The sequence below is a fragment of the Oncorhynchus mykiss genome, chromosome 21 (genome assembly GCF_057628025.1).
Source record: "Oncorhynchus mykiss isolate SJ-2025 chromosome 21, ASM5762802v1, whole genome shotgun sequence".
Lineage (NCBI taxonomy): Eukaryota > Metazoa > Chordata > Actinopteri > Salmoniformes > Salmonidae > Oncorhynchus > Oncorhynchus mykiss.
The window spans coordinates 36,545,746-36,564,260 of record NC_143042.1 but is presented as its reverse complement, the minus strand read 5'-3'; the positions used below and the strand labels follow the sequence as shown (position 1 = coordinate 36,564,260).

The 18,515-nt window shown below is 45.9% G+C and overlaps 1 protein-coding gene across 1 annotated transcript; it reads left to right on the top strand.

Moving 5' to 3' along the window:
• The first annotated feature begins 5,508 nt into the window (after positions 1-5,508).
• Positions 5,509-18,182, top strand: f13a1b (coagulation factor XIII, A1 polypeptide b). The gene is made up of 15 exons (XM_036957882.2): positions 5,509-5,597; positions 8,323-8,507; positions 10,548-10,736; positions 11,306-11,554; positions 11,715-11,833; positions 12,097-12,204; positions 13,343-13,517; positions 13,801-13,939; positions 14,083-14,186; positions 14,509-14,597; positions 14,875-15,031; positions 16,255-16,530; positions 16,725-16,885; positions 17,344-17,480; positions 17,575-18,182. Exons 2-15 carry the CDS (start codon positions 8,354-8,356, stop codon positions 17,714-17,716), a joined length of 2,199 nt encoding a protein of 732 aa, XP_036813777.2. The 5' UTR covers positions 5,509-5,597; positions 8,323-8,353; the 3' UTR covers positions 17,717-18,182.
• The last annotated feature ends 333 nt before the right edge of the window (positions 18,183-18,515 follow it).

Genomic DNA, 18,515 nt, shown 5'->3' with positions numbered 1-18,515 from the left:
GTGTGGGTGGTCGATTTCAGATTGTCAGTGATGTGTATGCCAAGGATCTTGAAGCTTTCCACCTTCTCCACTGTGGTCCCGTCAATGTAGATAGGGGGGTGCACCCTCTGCTGTTTCCTGAAGTCCACGATCATCTCCTTTGTTTTTGTTGACGTTGAGTGAGAGGTTGTTTTCCAGGCACCACACTCCCAGAGCCCTCCCCTCCTCCCTGTAGGCTGTCTCGGAATTGTAGTGACTGGGTGTATTATTGATACACCATCCAAAGTGTAATTACAGTAATAACTTCACCATGCTCAAGGCGATATTCAATGTCTGCTTTTTTCAATTTGACCCATCTACCAATGGGTCGCCTTCTTTGCGAGGCATTGGAAAACCTCCCTGGTCTTTGTGGTTGAATATATGCTTGAAATTCACTGCTCAACTGAGGAACCTTACAGATAATTGTTTGTGTGGGGTACAGAGATGGGGTAGTGATTCAAAAACCATGTTAAACACCATTTTGCACACATAGTTAGTCCGTGCAACTTATTCTCTGACTTGGTATGCATATTTATACTCCTGAGGTTATTTACTCAAGACATTTCAGCTTTTCATTTTTTTATTAATTTGTAAAAATATCTAAAAACATCATTTTGCTTTGACATTATGGGGTATTGTAACGGTTCTCTTGTTGTGAAGTGGAGGCGGACCAAAGCGCAGCGTGGTGGTTGTTCATTGTATTTTATTGACGAAACTATACATGAACAAACTAACGAAAAAACAAGAAACGTGAGAACTCAAAACAGCCCTGTCTGGTGCAAACACAAAAACAGGAACAATCACCCACAAACACAGTGAAACCCAGGCTACCTAAATATGGTTCCCAATCAGAGACAATGACGAACACCTGCCTCTGATTGAGAACCATATCAGGCCGAACATAGAACTAGACAAACTAGACATGAAACATAGAATGCCCACTCAGATCACACCCTGACCAACCACAACATAGAAATATACAAAGTAAACTATGGTCAGGGTGTGACAGTACCCCCCCCCCAAGGTGCGGACTCCGGCCGCAAAACCTGAACCTATAGGGGAGGGTCTGGGTGGGCATCTGTCCGCGGAGGCGGCTCTGGCGCTGGACGTGGACCCCACTCCATAATAGTCTTTGTCCACCTCCTTAGCGTCCCTAGATAGGTGACCCTCCTAAGAGACAGCTCGGGACAGAGGGACAGCTGCTCGGGACAGAGGGACAGCTGCTCGGGACAGAGGGACAGCTGCTCGGGACAGAGGGACAGCTGCTCCGGGCGGAGGGGCTCTAGCGGCCCCTGGCTGACTGGCGGCACTGGCGGCCCCTGGTTGACTGGCGGCACTGGCGGCCCCTGGCTGACTGGCGGCGCTGGCGGCCCCTGGCAGACTGGCGGCGCTGGCGGCCCCTGGCAGACGGGCGGCGCTGGCGGCCCCTGGCAGACGGGCGGCGCTGGCGGCCCCTGGCAGACGGGCGGCGCTGGCGGCGCTGGGCAGACGGGCGGCGCTGGCGGCGCTGGGCAGACGGGCGGCGCTGGGCAGACGGGCGGCGCTGGGCAGACGGGCGGCGCTGGCGGCGTTGGGCAGACGGGCGGCGCCGGGCAGACGGGAAGCTCCGATGGCGCCGGGCAGACGGGAAGCTCCGGCAGAGGCGCCGGGCAGACGGGAGGCTCCGGCAGAGGCGCCGGACAGGCGGGAGGCTCCGGCAGAGGCGCCGGACAGGCGGGAGGCTCCGGCAGAGGCGCCGGACAGGCGGGAGGCTCCGGCAGAGGCGCCGGACAGGCGGGAGGCTCCGGCAGAGGCGCCGGACAGGCGGGAGGCTCCGGCAGCGCCGGAGAGGAGGAAGGCTCTGGTAGCGCCGGAGAGGCGGGAGACTCCGGCAGCGCTGGAGAGGAGGAAGGCTCTGGACGGATGGGCCGGAGAGACAGCCTGGTACGGGGAGCTGCCACCGGAGGGCTGGGGTGTGGAGGTGGTGACGGATAGACCGGGCCGTGCAGGCGCACTAGAGCTCTTGAGCACCGAGCCTGCCCAACCTTACCCGGTTGAATGGTCCCGGTCGCCCTGCCAGTGCGGCGAGGTGGAATAGCCCGCACTGGGCTATGCAGGCGAACCGGGGACACCGTGCGCAAGGCTGGTGCCATGTAAGCCGGCCCAAGGAGACGCACTGGAGACCAGATGCGTAGAGCCGGCTTCATGGCACTTGGCTCGATGCCCACTCTAGCCCGGCCGATACGCGGAGCTGGAATGTACCGCACCGGGCTGTGCACCCGCACTGGGGACACCGTGCGCTCCACAGCATAACACGGTGCCTGCCCGGTCTCTCTAGCCCCCCGGTAACCACAGGAAGTTGGCTCAGGTCTCCTACCTGGCGTAGCCATACTCCCTGTTAGCCCCCCCCCCCAAGAAATTTTTGGGGCTGACTCCCGGGCTTCCATCCACGACGCCGCGCTGCCTCCTCATACCAGCGCCTCTCCGCTTTCGCCGCCTCCAGTTCTTCTTTGGGACGGCGATATTCTCCTGGCTGAGCCCAGGGTCCTCTTCCGTCTAATTCGTCCTCCCATGTCCATACCTCCTCGCGCTGCTCCTGCTGCTGCTTTTTCCTTTGCCCATTACCACACCGCTTGGTCCTGTTGTGGTGGGTGATTCTGTAACGGTTCTCTTGTTGTGAAGTGGAGGCGGACCAAAGCGCAGCGTGGTGGTTGTTCATTGTATTTTATTGACGAAACTATACATGAACAAACTAACGAAAAAACAAGAAACGTGAGAACTCAAAACAGCCCTGTCTGGTACAAACACAAAAACAGGAACAATCACCCACAAACACACAGTGAAACCCAGGCTACCTAAATATGGTTCCCAATCAGAGACAATGACGAACACCTGCCTCTGATTGAGAACCATATCAGGCCGAACATAGAACTAGACAAACTAGACATGAAACATAGAATGCCCACTCAGATCACACCCTGACCAACCACAACATAGAAATATACAAAGTAAACTATGGTCAGGGTGTGACAGGTATTGTAGGTATCAGTGACACGAAATCTAAATGTAATTTTAAATTCAAAAACAAAATGTGGAAAAAGTCAAGGGCTATGAATGCTTTCTGAAGGCACTGTAGATAGTATGTGAAGCAGGCAAAGGCATTTATATATTGGACTGGTATATCTATAAATTGACAGTACCAGTCAAAGTATGGACACACCTACTCATTCCAGGGTTTTTCTTTATTTTTACTATTTTCCACATTGTAGAATAATAAGGAAGCCATCAAAACTATGAAATAGCATATATGGAATCATGTAGTAATCAAAAAACTGTTAAACAAATCAAAATATATGATATATTTGAGATTCTTCAAAGTAGCCAACCTTCGCCTTGATGACAGCTTTGCACATTCTTGGCATTCTCTCAACCAGCTTCATGAGGTAGTCACCTGGAATGCTTTTCCAACAGTCTTGAAGGAATTCTGACATATGCTGAGCACTTGTTTGCTGCTTTTCCTTTACTCTGCGGTCCAACTCATCCCAAACCATCTCAATTGGGTTGAGGTCGGATGATTGTAGAGACTAGGTCATCTGATGCAGCACTCCATCATTCTCCTTCTTGGTTAAATAGCCCTTACACAGCCTGGAGGTTTGTTTTGGGTCATTGTCCTGTTGGGTCATTGTCCTTGTTTCAACTGTTTTATTGCTCTGTTTGTAACCGTCAATTATGGGGAGAAGTAATAGTCCTGACGACCTAAAACATTCTGTAAATAAGACCTATTGTGATCTGATGTTTAAATTCTTCTTTATGGAAAATGCCTTTGTAAATGGTCAATATCTTCATTTATTGTTATCAAGAGTTTATAAAACTTTCATGGTCATGTAAATGACTTTATTAAAACAAGCATAAAATGGATTTTGTCACCATGTTTTTTCTTGACAACATCATCAACTTGAGGTGGATGCGCAATACTGAAATTGAGAAACTATCTGACAGACCATTTTCTTAAATATTGATTAAATTGAAGGGGCATGCACATGCAGGATCCCCATACTCCGCCTATTGAAATGTCTCTGTTCCAATGGGCATGACGCCCCTGCTTGGTCTGCTTTCTCGCACAGCTGTTGGGCTTCACAGACTTCTTTTTTTTTTTACACATTGGTTCAGTTGTGGTCCTGGCTTTCATAGGTTGCAGCTGCTAACATGTCTGTGGTAACTCGGTCAATGCCAATGACAACGGCAATGCATATATGAATAGTGATACTACTATACTGCAGGTAAGTATGCATACACATTCAAAAGTAATTATGTATAGTGTCCACACTATAAGCGTTTACATTGGGTTACACAGACTTTTCTTCGCACCTTGGTTCTGTTGTGGTCCTGGCTGTCACGATAGGGTACAGTTTGTTCTCCTAGCTCAGTTCCAGACAGCACAGCAGCACACCATCGCTAGCTTAGCTCACTGCTATGATTCATATTTGCCACTGGCGTCACTAGTGGGGCTAAGACAACCAGACTGTTGTTTTTGGTTTTGGAGAGTTGTTTTATTTATTTATTTATTATAATATACATCGATTTGACACATAACATATAACAAATTGAAATCTTTGATTTGTCACTCATAAACAAAATCAACTAGTGCGAATGTGTGACAAAACTGTATTTATCTTAAAGACTGTCTGTTGTCTATTTCCTGAAGAACACTGTGACCCATTACCACTGACAAGATAATGTAGCAATTGTGTATTCGGAGGCTACAGTGTAAAAGTGTGTTAGGTTTACGTTGTTCAATTTGATCTCTAGTAGTATCAAAACAAATCTTTAGAGAGACATTCACACAGATTGTGACTGAGCATGGCTGGTCCCCAGTGCTGGCCTGTCTTTCACTGTCTGGCAAACAGAGATGACAATTCCCCACCCTTTTCTCAAGTTGGCCAAACCGCCACCCAAGGGCCTAATCCTGTCCTTTCCAACCTCAACCCCTCCTACAACTAATGCTGGGACTGGTTCTCACACACACACACGCACACACACACACACACACACACACACACACACACACACACACACACAAGCACACACACACACACACACACACCTCGCTTCTAGTCCTTAGGAAACTTTGCACAAGCATTTCGCTACACTCACAATAACATCTGCTAACCATGTGTATGTGGCCAATACAATTTGATTTGATTTGACACACACACACACTCACAAGCCCATCCCAGCAACCACTCACCCTGGGGCTGACTCGCTTGCAAATACACACACACACACACACACGCACACACACGCACACACACGCACACACACACACACACACACACACACACACACACACACACACACACACACACACACACACACACACACACACACAAGCACACACACACACACACACACACACACACACACACACACACACACACACGGCCTATCTCTGCCATGGAGAGGGCCCTTCCCTTTCCTGTATATAAATGGATTCAGAGGGACCCCAGCAGCAGCCTGTCTTTGTGTGTGAGAGAGACAGACACTCAGCCCCTGAGGATCGACTCTATCAGACAACTGCAGCTTCTTCAACTTCTACAGAGGTGAGTTTACTCTTCGGTGGTCACTGGTCAAGCAATGTTTACTGTTTCCAATCTAATTTTTTTTTGATACTGCATGTATTTGACAATGCTTTGATGAAAAGTAACGCGATGCCTCATAGAATGCATCATTTGCAGTACTCTAAATGTAGCTGCAGTACTCTTTGTCGTTTTGCTGTATAATAGTACTCAATTTTTCCCTCTAGGAAACGTCCAAATGCTGGTAAAAGCAGAGTTTATTATGGGGTGGGGTGGAGGGGGGGCTGTGGGCTAATGAGAGTCCTAAATGGAAGCTAATGTTACAGTACCAGAGTGAGAACTGAGTGCTGGTTTGAATGGTCCTTTATTCCACATCATGTAATCTGGTTCAGAATCAGGGGTATTTTCTTCTGTGTTTTTTTATTTTCCTTTACATCCACATGTTGTTGTAAAATGCTGTTAAACTATGGATCATTTTTACCTTTCAGGAGTCACATTTGTTCTTTGCACAATGCTTCCGTGTCTAAGTACACACTACATAAAACGGTGTATATGGGGGTCATTTCCGTCGCGCAGGAGCACTGTACAAAAGTGCAAAAAAATATTAAAAACCGAATTATAATCTGGTAGCATGACGAAATTAGAACATACTCTTCAACAATGTGCATCATAAAGACATTGCTCCGTTTACGAAACGCTATTTAAATAGTCACCTCTTTGTAACACACATTGTTCAAGAAAAAAAAATCAAATTAAAGGAAAACTCCACCCAAAAACTATCTTCTGGTTTTTGTTTCATTAGTACATTGTTGACATAGCCCCAAAACATTTAGCTCGTCAGCAATCGAGATTTCAAGATATATAACTTTCAAAATACAGAAATCGTCCCTGTGTGATGCATTTTGCATCGTACGATGCTGTTTTGCATCATACAGGGAGGATTTCTGCATATTATAATAAGGTTTGCGGTATTTTTTGCACTTTGCACAATCATTTCTTTTGCCCTATGAACATGTTACCCTATACAAACAGTATTATATGGCATCATCCATTGACTAATAGCTAAAAATAGTAATAACTTGCAGCATTTCCACCACAAAAAGGCACAGCACTGTCCCAGAAAACATCGATAAAAACCTGTGGTGATGTTCTTTCTCCACAATCAGTATTGACCAGCTAATGTTCAGCTGAAGGGGGTGACGGCACGACGTGAGCGTGTGTGTGTGCCTGGTGTGTGTGTGTGTGTGTGTGTGTGTGCCTGGTGTGTGTGTGTGTGCCATGGTGAAACAGTGCTTTCACTGTGCAGGTCCATGACTCACCTTTCCAACACTGGCAGGAGACCATCCCACACCCCAAACCTGTCTCCTCAACCAACACAGCACAGCACACGCCCATTACATAACTCAATTCTTAAATAGTTGTTTGTGCCACAAAGCTGCATGATGTATATTGTGCCATACTTACATTTTCATCAAAACAACCATTGTGTATTTAATGACTAAAACAGCATTACCATACTTACATAATAATTTCCATTAAAAAAACACCCCCCTCTCTCCTAACCTCAAATAAAATAGGCTTTAAAAGAAGAGACCCCCAGGGGATGGTTGGTTGAGGTAATTCCTTTTTCAGTGCTGCTTCATTGACTTACGGTATGTCTCGAGATTTTTATTTACATTTAACCCACTATTAGTAATGTTGCACCACTGCTTGTACTATATGATGGGGTCTAATAGCTTGTCATTTTATGGACCGCTAAGTTTGGACTTACTTATAGTTTGTTAATGCATATTATTACCTAACTAATTGTAAATGTGCAAGGTCATTTGTTAGTTTTACCACAGATACTGGCATCATTTGACTGGTACACTACTCGTTGTGAAAATTATAAATATTACAACAACAACTAAATACACATTGATTCTAAGCAAAGGACTCTGATGACATGGTTGTGTCCCCCACACACTGACACTAAAGTTTCCCTTGTCATTTACGACCCGTTTTCTCTCTCTAATTTTAAGATTAACGGCACAGTCGGATGACACACTGACCACAAGGGACGGAGAATAACACAACATGCCAAAACAAACAACCAAACACCCCAAAATGTCTGACCTTGCCAACTGCTTTTCTGGAATCACACCCTCAGCAGGCTCCTCTTTATACAGCACGGAAATAAACAATGGAAGAAATAATAGGCACAGGCTCTACTCGGTGAAACCACCGAGCATTTCAAACCTATGTTTACTGACCTAGTCACTACAATAATGCACACTAATACACACATAGAAGTGGTTCCCAAAGTCCTGCTAGCACGGACTCCGCTGATAAGTACTTTGTTGAGGGAAAACGTACTTGATACGATTGTGATGTGTGTTGTCTCACCTAGCCAACTTAAGATGAATGCACTAATTGTAAAGTCGCTCTGGATACGAGCGTCAGCTAAATGACGAAAATGTCGAATGTAATATATAGAATTGTTTTGACATGTGGTTTGTGTTAAAGTTTACGTGCACCTCATCCAGGTCAGTACTCAAGTTCGCTATTGCTGCCCTACCTGTGAAACAGGTGGTTTGTGGGAACAGTTAATCTCTTAGCATCTGCAGTACAACTGGGAGTGTCCTCCCCAAGGGCTAGCTGAATATGAATGGACTCGTCATGTGATATGATACCATACCTAGGAATTGTCTGCTTGTCTGTTTGACTCTCTGTCTCTGTCTCTCTCTGTTCGTCCATTTGTCTGTCCCAGGCCCGTAAGGTGACGTTTCAGCGCTGGTACCATGTCTGACTCAGAGCCCGCCGCCAAGCCACAACCCCAGGTGTCACACCGCGGACGCAGTGCCGCCCCCATCGCCACCTCCAATGCAGATGGGGAAGAGGTGCCTGAGTTCGAGCCCTTCGGCCTGATGCCCCGAGGACCCCCTCCACTCCAGGGTGAGGAGGAGAAGGAGCCTGTGTGTGAGTGTGTGTGGGTGCGTGCACGTGTGTGTGTGTGTGTGTGTTTGAGTGTGTGTGTGTGGTGTGCGACAGAGAGAGACAGAAGTGTGTTTGTATGTCAGAGTGTTGGTTTGTGAGTCAGTATGTGCCTTGGTCACAAACGATAAGAGACCCTACAACTACACGTTTCCTGTAGATTTAGGATGCTGGCTGACAAATGAATGGCATTCCGTTCAGAGTTATCTTAACACACGCCTTCAGACACATCCTGAGTCTACCAGCCTCGTCACTGTTCTCCTTTCCTCAGCATTATCTCACTAGAACACAAGGCAGGCCTAGAAACACAAGGCAGGCCTAGAAACACAAGGCAGGGTTCTGAATAAGAATGGACTGACTGGAATATAGAACCTATAACAGACTGGAAGCGACTTCAGCTTGTCCCCTCGTGATAGGTCATTCAAAGTAAAGTTCAAAGTAAAAAAAAGTTTATTACAAAATCAGGGGGCAGGCAAACGACAGGTCAAGGGCAGGCAGAGGTCAGTAATCCAGAGCAGAGTCCGAAAGGCACAGAACGGCAGGCAGGCTCAGGGTCAGGGCAGGCAGAATGGTCAAAACTGGGAAAACTAGAAAACAGGGACTAGAGCGAAAACAGGAATACGGGAAAAATGCTGGTAGGCGTGTTGAGACAAGACAAACTGGAAACAGACAAACAGAGAACACAGGTATAAATACACAGGGGATAATAGGGCAGATGAGCGACACCTGGGCGGGGGGTGGATACAAGCACAAAACAGGTGAAACAGATCAGGGTGTGACAGTCATAGCCATCTAAATAATATCTTGTAGCGAGTTTCCCAAAAAGAACAACCAACAACAACCACGTTGTTGATCTTCAACTACAGTTCATAATTTTTACTATACGTCACCACAGTCTACAGACAAAGCTGTCTGTCTACCCTAAGATGAGAAGGTTCCCAAAGTTGAACACGCAACGTAATCGGCCTTCAGAATGTCTCTACCACTCTTCATACATTTGAACTTGCAGGATTCCATACGTTACGTTATGTTGAAGATAGAATCGTTAGTTGCTACGTCCATTTTTGGACTTATAAATGAATGATATATACACACTGATTCTTGAAGAAGGCAACTTATAAATGCCTCATGATTAAGTTCAACTGTCGTACCTCATCAGAACCCAAAACAAACCATGTTTGTAAACAATATAAATGTAAACAATGTAAATGCCTCAAAATCTGGTTAAAACAATAATTTAGATATCATGGATGTTCAGTCCTTCAAATCAAAATGTATCAGTCACATGCGCCGAATACAACAGGTGTAGTGAAATGCTGTGGAATGCTTACTTATGTGCACCTAACCAACAATGCAGTTTCAAGAAAATACAGATAAGAATTAGAGATAAAAGTAACAAGTCATTAAAGAGCAGCAGTGAAATGACAATATACAGGGACTATATACAGGGGGGTACTGGGGGGTAATGTGAGGTAGTATGTACATGTAGTTATTAATGTGACTATGCATAGATGACAACAGAGAGTAGCAGTGGTGTAAAGAGGGCTTGAGAGGGGGTGAGAGGGGGTGAGGGAGGGTAGGGGGAGGGTCAATGCAAACAGTCTGGTTGGCCATTTGACTAGATGTTCAGGAGTCTATTGGCTTGGGGGTAGAAGCTGTTTAGAAGCCTTTTGGTCCCAGACTTGGCGCCCCGGTACGGCTTGCCGTGCGGTAGCAGAGATAACAGTCTATGACTTGGGTGGCTGGAGCCTTTGACCATTTTTAGGACCTACCTCTGCATCCATAGCTCTGTCTATGAATTTGAGAGACGTTACATTTCTCCAGGCCCATCCCTCAGCTTTTTTTGCTGAAACAGAGGTGTATTGGAATAACTGCTCACGGTCACATGGAAAAATATCAGGGCCCAAGTTACAATGACAAGTCTGCATCTCTCTTTCTTCCCTTTTATATTCCTCTCTCCTCATCTCTCTCTTCCTCGTTCTCTTCCTACTCTCCTATCAGAGTTCTTGGACATCTGGGACGTGAACATGCTGCGGAAGCCAGACGAGGTCAATAAGCGGCAGCACACCACCCACCTGTATGCCACTGACAACCTCATCGTTCGAAGGGGACAGGAGTTCCAGCTGAAGGTGACCTTCGACCGTCCCTACAAGCCCTCCGACGACCAGTTCGCTGTGGAGTTCGTCATCGGTGAGATAAAACTGAAACACCTAAAAAAGTTTCCTAAGCTAAAAAAAAAGGTCTAACTCTGTATCAGTGGTTACTGGTTAAGAAGTAGTTTACTGTACGTACATCTAGAAACTTGCATCCAGATGCAGGGTACCAAAGGTAAAGGAAAAAATATAGTTTTATTATGTTTCAAGTGGCGGTTACATTAAGTGCGGGAACATTCATTGTATCTTTTTTCATTGAATGTTCCCCGCACTTAATTATAACCGCCACTTGAAACATAATAAAACTAAGGAAGAATATGTGCAGGTATTTATCTTTCTTCCCTGTATCAGTGGTTAGGTCTACCATAGGTCTACCATAGCTCTAGTCCAGGGTGTTAGTAAGCCTTGGTGTAGGGTGAAGTTGCCCCTAGACCCTGATCTTTGGTCTGTTTTACATTTTCTCCACTAATGGTAAAGGTTAGGTTTGGGGGATGGGAAGTTGATCCTAGATCTGTACCTAGAAGAAACTGCACCCCGGAGCCAAAGACCAGAGCTAGGTATACCCCTGCCCTGACATGTCATTCCCCTATTCCTCCTATCCACCAGGGGGCAGTCCCCAGTTTAGTAAGGGCACCTACATCCCTGTGTCTGTGGCCAGTGACCGCCAGAGCCCGTGGGCCGGCCGGGTGGTGGACAGCGCAGACAACGTGGTCACGGTGGGGATCACCCCAGCGCCAGACTGCATTGTGGGAAAGTGGCGCACGTACGTGGCGGTGGTGACGCCATACGGAATCCGCAGGACAAGGCAGGACGAGAATCGAGACGTCTATATCCTGTTCAACCCCTGGGCGGCAGGTCTGTGACACTCACTGATGACAGCAATCACACTAGCCTGTTCCCACAACAGTTGTTTGTGCTGATTGATTGATTGATTTAGCTCTATTAATCTCATTCGTCTATTCATCTACATTCCGATAATAGATTCCATTCTATTGTTCTGGCTTCTTTCCACCAGCTGATTCTGTGTTCCTGGATGACGGCAATGAGAGGGAGGAGTGTGTTCTCAACGAGGTGGGGGTCATCTACCACGGGGCGTTTGACGACGTGTCTGAGCGGCCCTGGAACTTTGGCCAGGTACAGAGAAACCCAGTGCACCACTACTAGCTACGCAATGATTGGTTTTTGGTGTGGTGATACGTTATCTGTACCATGCAGAATTAATTTATAACTACTGTGCATATAAGTCATTATACGTCAAATAGCAGGACGGTTGTTTCTTAGTCCATACACATTACCTGTCTGTCATCTTTTTGTTTTGGCTTTAAGACACCGTCTGATTCTCTATGTGATCGTCAAAGAAGTTCAGTGCACACTTAACTGAACTTTGCTTGTTGCAGTTTGACTACGGGGTGCTGGATGCGTGTCTGTTCATCATGGATAAAGCTGCCATGCCCATCACAAACAGGGGGGACCCCATCAAAGTAGCCCGGAAGGCCTCAGCCATGGTGAGGGTTACGGGGTTACCACCGGTCCATACAGAGAACCCATTAAGATCGCAACATTCTTACAGTGCAACCGTTTCATACAGTAGATTTACAGGGGGGGGCTTACTTCCGAGCCCCTAACCAACAATGCAGTTAAAAAAAATATCAGCAGTAAAATTAAAGATCAGCAGTAAAATATCAATAACGAGACTATACATGGGGGGTACTGGTATAGAGTCAATGTGCGGGGGCACCGGTTAGTCGAGGTAATATGTACATGTAGGTAGTTAAAGTGACTATGCATAGATGATAACAACAGAGAGTAGCAGCGGCGTAAAAGAGGAAGAGAGGGGGAGGGCAAGTAGTCTGGCGCTCTGGTACCGCTTGCCGTGCGGTAACAGAGAGAACAGTCTATGACTAAGGTGGCTGGAGTCTTTGACAATTTTTAGGGCCTTACTCTGACACCGCCTGGTATAGAGGTCCTGGATGGCAGGAAGCTTGGCCCCAGTGATGTACAGGGCTGTTCACACTACCCTCTGTAGTGCCTTGCGGTCGGAGGCGGAGCAGTTGCCAAACCAGGCAGTGATGCAAGCAGTCAGGATGCTCTCGATGGTGCAGCTGTAGAACCTTTTGAGGATCTGAGGACCCATGCCAAATCTTTTCAGTCTCCTAAGGGTGAATAGGTTTTGTCGTGCCCTCTTCTTCATTTGTACAGAAGAGAGATTTGTACTTACTCATAAGCTTGTACTAACTCATAAGCTTGTAACAGGCTATTTGCATCCAAAATGGCACTCTATTTCACATATAATGCATTACCTTTGACCAGGGTATTCCTTATATAATGCATTACTTTTAACCAAGGTATTTCCTATATAATGCACTACTTTTGTCCCAGGTATTCCCTATATAATGCATTACTTTTGACCAGGGTATTCCCTATATAATGCATTACTTTTAACCAAGGTATTTCCTATATAATGCACTACTTTTGTCCCGGGTATTCCCTATATAATGCATTACTTTTGACCAGGGTATTCCCTATATAATGCACTACATTTGACCAGGGCCCATAAGGCTCTTTTCAAAAGAAGTGCACTGTAAAGGAAATAGGGTGCCATTTTTGATGCAGACAACTCGTATGTTTGCCTCTCTCTCCCAGCTGAACTCTCGTGACGATGACGGGGTGCTGGTGGGGAGCTGGAGTGGTGACTACACCTACGGAGTGGCACCCACCTCCTGGACTGGAAGTACTGAGATCCTCCTCAACTACTCCAGCAGCAAGATGCCCGTCTGCTATGCCCAGTGCTGGGTCTACGCTGCCGTCTTTAACACCTGTGAGACCTGCATAAGGCTACAATATTCCCCAAACTTTCAGAAAATTCAATTTTTTTCTGAAATCTTTAATGATTCCAGAAATGTTTAACTAGGATCTCCCAAAAATCATTGAGGCAAAGTTTTGGGATTTTTACAATGCTAATGAGTGAAATATTTGGGAGGATTTCATAATTAATCACTCAAATTAATTTCATACTATTTGATGTGCAGAATTCCCCCCAAAAAGTCTGAACATTTTTTGTTGTTGCTGATGATACAGTTTCATTCCTTCCCCCTCTGCAGTCTTGCGCTGTCTGGGGATCCCCGCCAGGGTTGTCACCAACTTCTTCTCTTCCCACGACAACGACGGCAACCTGAAAACTGACATCATCCTGGATGAGAACGGCAGAATTGACAAGCAACGCACCAAGGACTCTATCTGGTACAATTGTTCCAGTGACAGACAAATCACTTTCTGATTTGATTTGATTTGAGCATTTAAAAATACAATTCATGAGTGGAGAGACTGCATTTAGAATGCTTTATGGTAATGTCAAATAATGGAATGGATGTGTTTGGCCGTAGGAACTACCATTGCTGGAACGAGTGCTACATGAGCAGGCCAGACCTTCCTCAAGGGTTTGGGGGCTGGCAGGCTGTGGATGCTACGCCCCAAGAGACCAGTGATGGTGAGGTGTTCATATACACAAGCATGTACGCACGCACGCACACACACACACACACACACACACATATACTGTAGAAACATGCACAAGCGCTCACACACGTGCACACATACGCAGCAACACGCAAACAGACACAGAAACACACACACATACGCCGAAACAAACACACACACACAAAAACACACACACACAAACACACAATTTAACTGACCTTGTTAGAATTTTTTACATAACCATGTTATGAAATGTACATGCTGTGTAGTTACTATGTTATATCATTATTTGGGATATTACTAAGTCCTAATGTGTCTTTCATTGTATCCAGGGATGTACAGGTGTGGCCCTGCGTCCGTCCAGGCCATCAAACATGGCCAGATCTGCTTCCCGTTCGACGCACCTTTCGTGTTTGCTGAGGTAAATACGACAACAATGAGCCATCCTATTGGCGCAAAACACCAACTGCACAGGACGGCATACAAAATGTTACAACCCCTTATTGGTCACTTTCCAAGACAGTCCATTTTTGTTTGCATCAGTTTGAATCAGTGAGCTCAATTGTAGTCGTGAACATACGGTAGCAGCACATGTGTTTTGGTATTACTAGTATATATGACTTATATATGACTAAACATATCAATAGATAGCTACTGGAATTTTACATGATGAATGTGTCCCATTTTTTTCCCTATAGGTGAACAGTGATGTGGTGTTCTACTCGCGGAACCCCCGAGACGGGACCCTGGAGCCGGTCAAAGTCAACAGCAGCCATGTTGGTAGGATGGTGGTGACCAAAGCTCCCGGCCAGGACACCCGGCGTGACATCACTGACCAGTACAAGTTCCCCGAAGGTAAGAGAGCAGGGAGGAGGGAGCGTCACAAAGCAAAAAGCCTAAAGGGACACTTTCCCAGACACAGATTAAAAATGACCTATGCAGAAATCACTCCAACATTTCCTGCTGCGCTAAAATTCTAATAGTTCGCCTGATTTCAGTGTACGTGACAAAACAAGCAAGTATCATGCAGAGAGTCATTGTACCATCTAAACAGCGACATTTTCAGCTGTTTGAAGCTGGTGTACAGAACTGAAAGTAAACGACCCAAAGATGAAACTTCAGCACGGGTAGCAGATAAATAGTGCACAGAACAAATCTAACATTTCTTGGACTTGCTTTCAGTGAGAATGACGGATGTATAACTCAAATGTACATGTGAATTTAAACTGCATTAAAACTGCGTTGTTGATTAAGGGCTTGTAAAGTAAGCATTTCACTGTGAGGTCTACTACATCTGTTGTATTCAGCGTTTCACTGTGAGGTCTACTACACCTGTTGTATTCAGCGTTTCACTGTGAGGTCTACTACACCTGTTGTATTCAGCGTTTCACTGTGAGGTCTACTACACCTGTTGTATTCAGCGTTTCACTGTGAGGTCTACTACACCTGTTGTATTCAGCGTTTCACTGTGAGGTCTACTACACCTGTTGTATTCAGCGTTTCACTGTGAGGTCTACTACACCTGTTGTATTCAGCGTTTCACTGTGAGGTCTACTACACCTGTTGTATTCAGCGTTTCACTGTGAGGTCTACTACACCTGTTGTATTCGGCGTTTCACTGTGAGGTCTACTACACCTGTTGTATTCAGCGTTTCACTGTGAGGTCTACTACACCTGTTGTATTCAGCGTTTCACTGTGAGGTCTACTACACCTGTTGTATTCAGCGTTTCACTGTGAGGTCTACTACACCTGTTGTATTCAGCGTTTCACTGTGAGGTCTACTACACCTGTTGTATTCAGCGTTTCACTGTGAGGTCTACTACACCTGTTGTATTCAGCGTTTCACTGTGAGGTCTACTACATCTGTTGTATTCAGCGTTTCACTGTGAGGTCTACTACATCTGTTGTATTCGGCTCATGTGACAAATAACATTTGATTTGATTTAAATGTTAAAAGAAGGGTTTTGTCTCTGTGTGAACAAGGTACCACTCGAAAAACCCAGATTCTAAATGGGGACTACTTCTGAAGCAAACCATATAATCTTTCTCTGTCGTCTGTGGTCTCCCACATCCACAGGTAGCCCCGAGGAGCGCACGGTTCTGGAGAAGGCAGAGGAGTACGGTTGTCAGCGTGAGAAGGTCACCCTTCCAGAGGCTGACGTGGAGCTGAACATGCCCCTGATCGAGGTGAGGGTGGGGGATGACTTCGAGCTGAAGCTGGAGTTCAACAACAAGAGTGGCCAGTCTCGCACCGGGGAGATGTATGTCAGTGGCAACGTGGTGTATTACACAGGAGTCACCAGCTCTGAGTTCCTCTTCAAGACCCCTAAAGTGACATTGGATCCCATGAAAGGTGGGCAGGTGGGGGTTGGAGGGGTGGTGTGTGTTGGTTGGTCAGTTCTTGTAAGATCAATATTCTAGTTACTAGTGGCAAGCCAGTTGCTCTCCAATATTTCTAAAGCAAGACCTGACAAAATACATGCAAATGAAAGTAAAACTCAAGGAGACAAAGCAAATCCTAAGAAAGTCCTCTCTGTGTGTCCACAGCTGAGAAGAAAGTGATCCAGGTGCGTTCCCAGGACTACATGAGAAAGCTGGTGGAGCAGGCCAACCTCCACTTCATTGCCACTGGGAAGGTCAAGGAGACGGGTCAGATTGTCACCGCCATGAGGGTCGTCACTCTTCACAACCCCAAACTCTCTGTCCAGGTCAGAGGTCATGTTTTTAGGAGTGGTAATATGCACACAGCCTGAAACAAATCAATTTGTACTCTATAGAGCAGGGGTGTCAAACATACGCCCCCCCCCCCCCCCCCCCCCCCCCCCCCAGGGGGTTGTGGGGAAATTATAATGGACCTGTGTTTATATAGTATCTTGACTGTGTTCAGCGTTGCTAATAATCAGCTAAATGACAGCTAGACAGTCAGGGAGCACTGAAAAATTCATAGAGGACTATTTTGGCCTAGTTTTGACTGCAAGGAAATATAACCAAGTTTCAGTGCAGCCCTCCGAACCGTGTTGAAGACCGAATAAAGACTGAATTGTGCTAAATGAGTTTGACATCCCTGGTATAGAATGCAAAGTATTTTCCAAATATGCTCAGTTTATCGATCCTTGCTGGGTCTTCACAGACAGGACCAGGACCAACTCTCATCCCCTCTCTGTAGGTGTCTGGTCTGGCTAAGGTGAGTGAGGAGATGTTTGTGACTGTGGAGTTCACCAACCCGTTCAAGTTCAACCTGGAGGATGTGTACATTCGCGTGGAGGGGCCAGGAGTCATGCCACCCAAGTATAAACATTACAGGTGAGCAGAGTGATACCTGTATGTGTGTGTGTGTGTTTTGTGTGTGTGTGTGTGTGTGTGTGCATACTCATGTGTGTATATGTGTGTATTCCAGTCTGATCCTGGCTGGCTCGTCCATGACGTGGACAGAGAGTTTTACCCCGCGAAGGGAGGGACCCACCAAGCTGATTGCCAGTCTGGACTGTGCTGCACTCAGGCAGGTGTACGGTCAGGCCCAGCTGACCGTCAAGCCCTGAGCAGCACAAGGGAGATGGCACAGCTATACAAGACATCTATAGCACAGCTAGACAGCCTATTTGCAGCTCAGTTACAGCCCAGCAAGCAACAATTAAGATATTCGTTTCTTCTTCTTCTTCTTCTTGGGTGGATCCTGTCATTTCACAAAAAAGGCAATGTTTTTTTTAAACTATGCAACATTTGGTGTAGTTCAATGTATTTGTTTTCATTCCTATACAAGGAAAACACAACTACATCATAGTTAATACAGCCCTGCTAACATCAGATTAGAGATCGGGCTTGAATGTTAGGCCTCATACATGGTTCAATCTATCTTCACAAGAGATGCAACATTTTCTAACCACAAGATGCAACGTTTATTGAAACTGATGAAAAGTTAAATATCCCTGTTTCCTTTTCTTTTCTGTTTTGACCTCTATGCAAGAGAAATACTTAAGTAACCCAAATTAAAAAGATGAACATGAATATGTTATCAATTATTGTGTTTTTATGGCAATATACTTTGGTTTTGAAATGTCCAGATAAGATCTTTTGAAGTCAAATATTGAGCGTATCCTATCGGCCTACATGCATGCTGTCAAAATTAGAGTTCTTCGAGCACCCAGTTCGAAGGTTGAAGTTGTGGACCTTGCCCTATGCGCGACAGGGATGAGTGAGTAAGTGACTTGAGCACGCCTGTGCTTCGTTCACCTCCGCACAAGTCTAGGGGTTTCTTTCATAGGCTGTGTTTACACAGCCATCCTAAGGTTTTTACTTCATGTACAATTTTTTCCCCCTGTACTGTTCTGACACCCATAT

Bases quoted from the DNA above. Each gene is read 5' to 3' on its own strand.
- f13a1b (XM_036957882.2), top strand. From the start codon at position 8,354: ATGTCTGACTCAGAGCCCGCCGCCAAGCCACAACCCCAGGTGTCACAC. The intron at 13,940-14,082 runs GTACAATTGTTC...GTTTGGCCGTAG, and splicing joins CGCACCAAGGACTCTATCTG to GAACTACCATTGCTGGAACG. The intron at 14,187-14,508 runs GTGAGGTGTTCA...CATTGTATCCAG, and splicing joins GCCCCAAGAGACCAGTGATG to GGATGTACAGGTGTGGCCCT.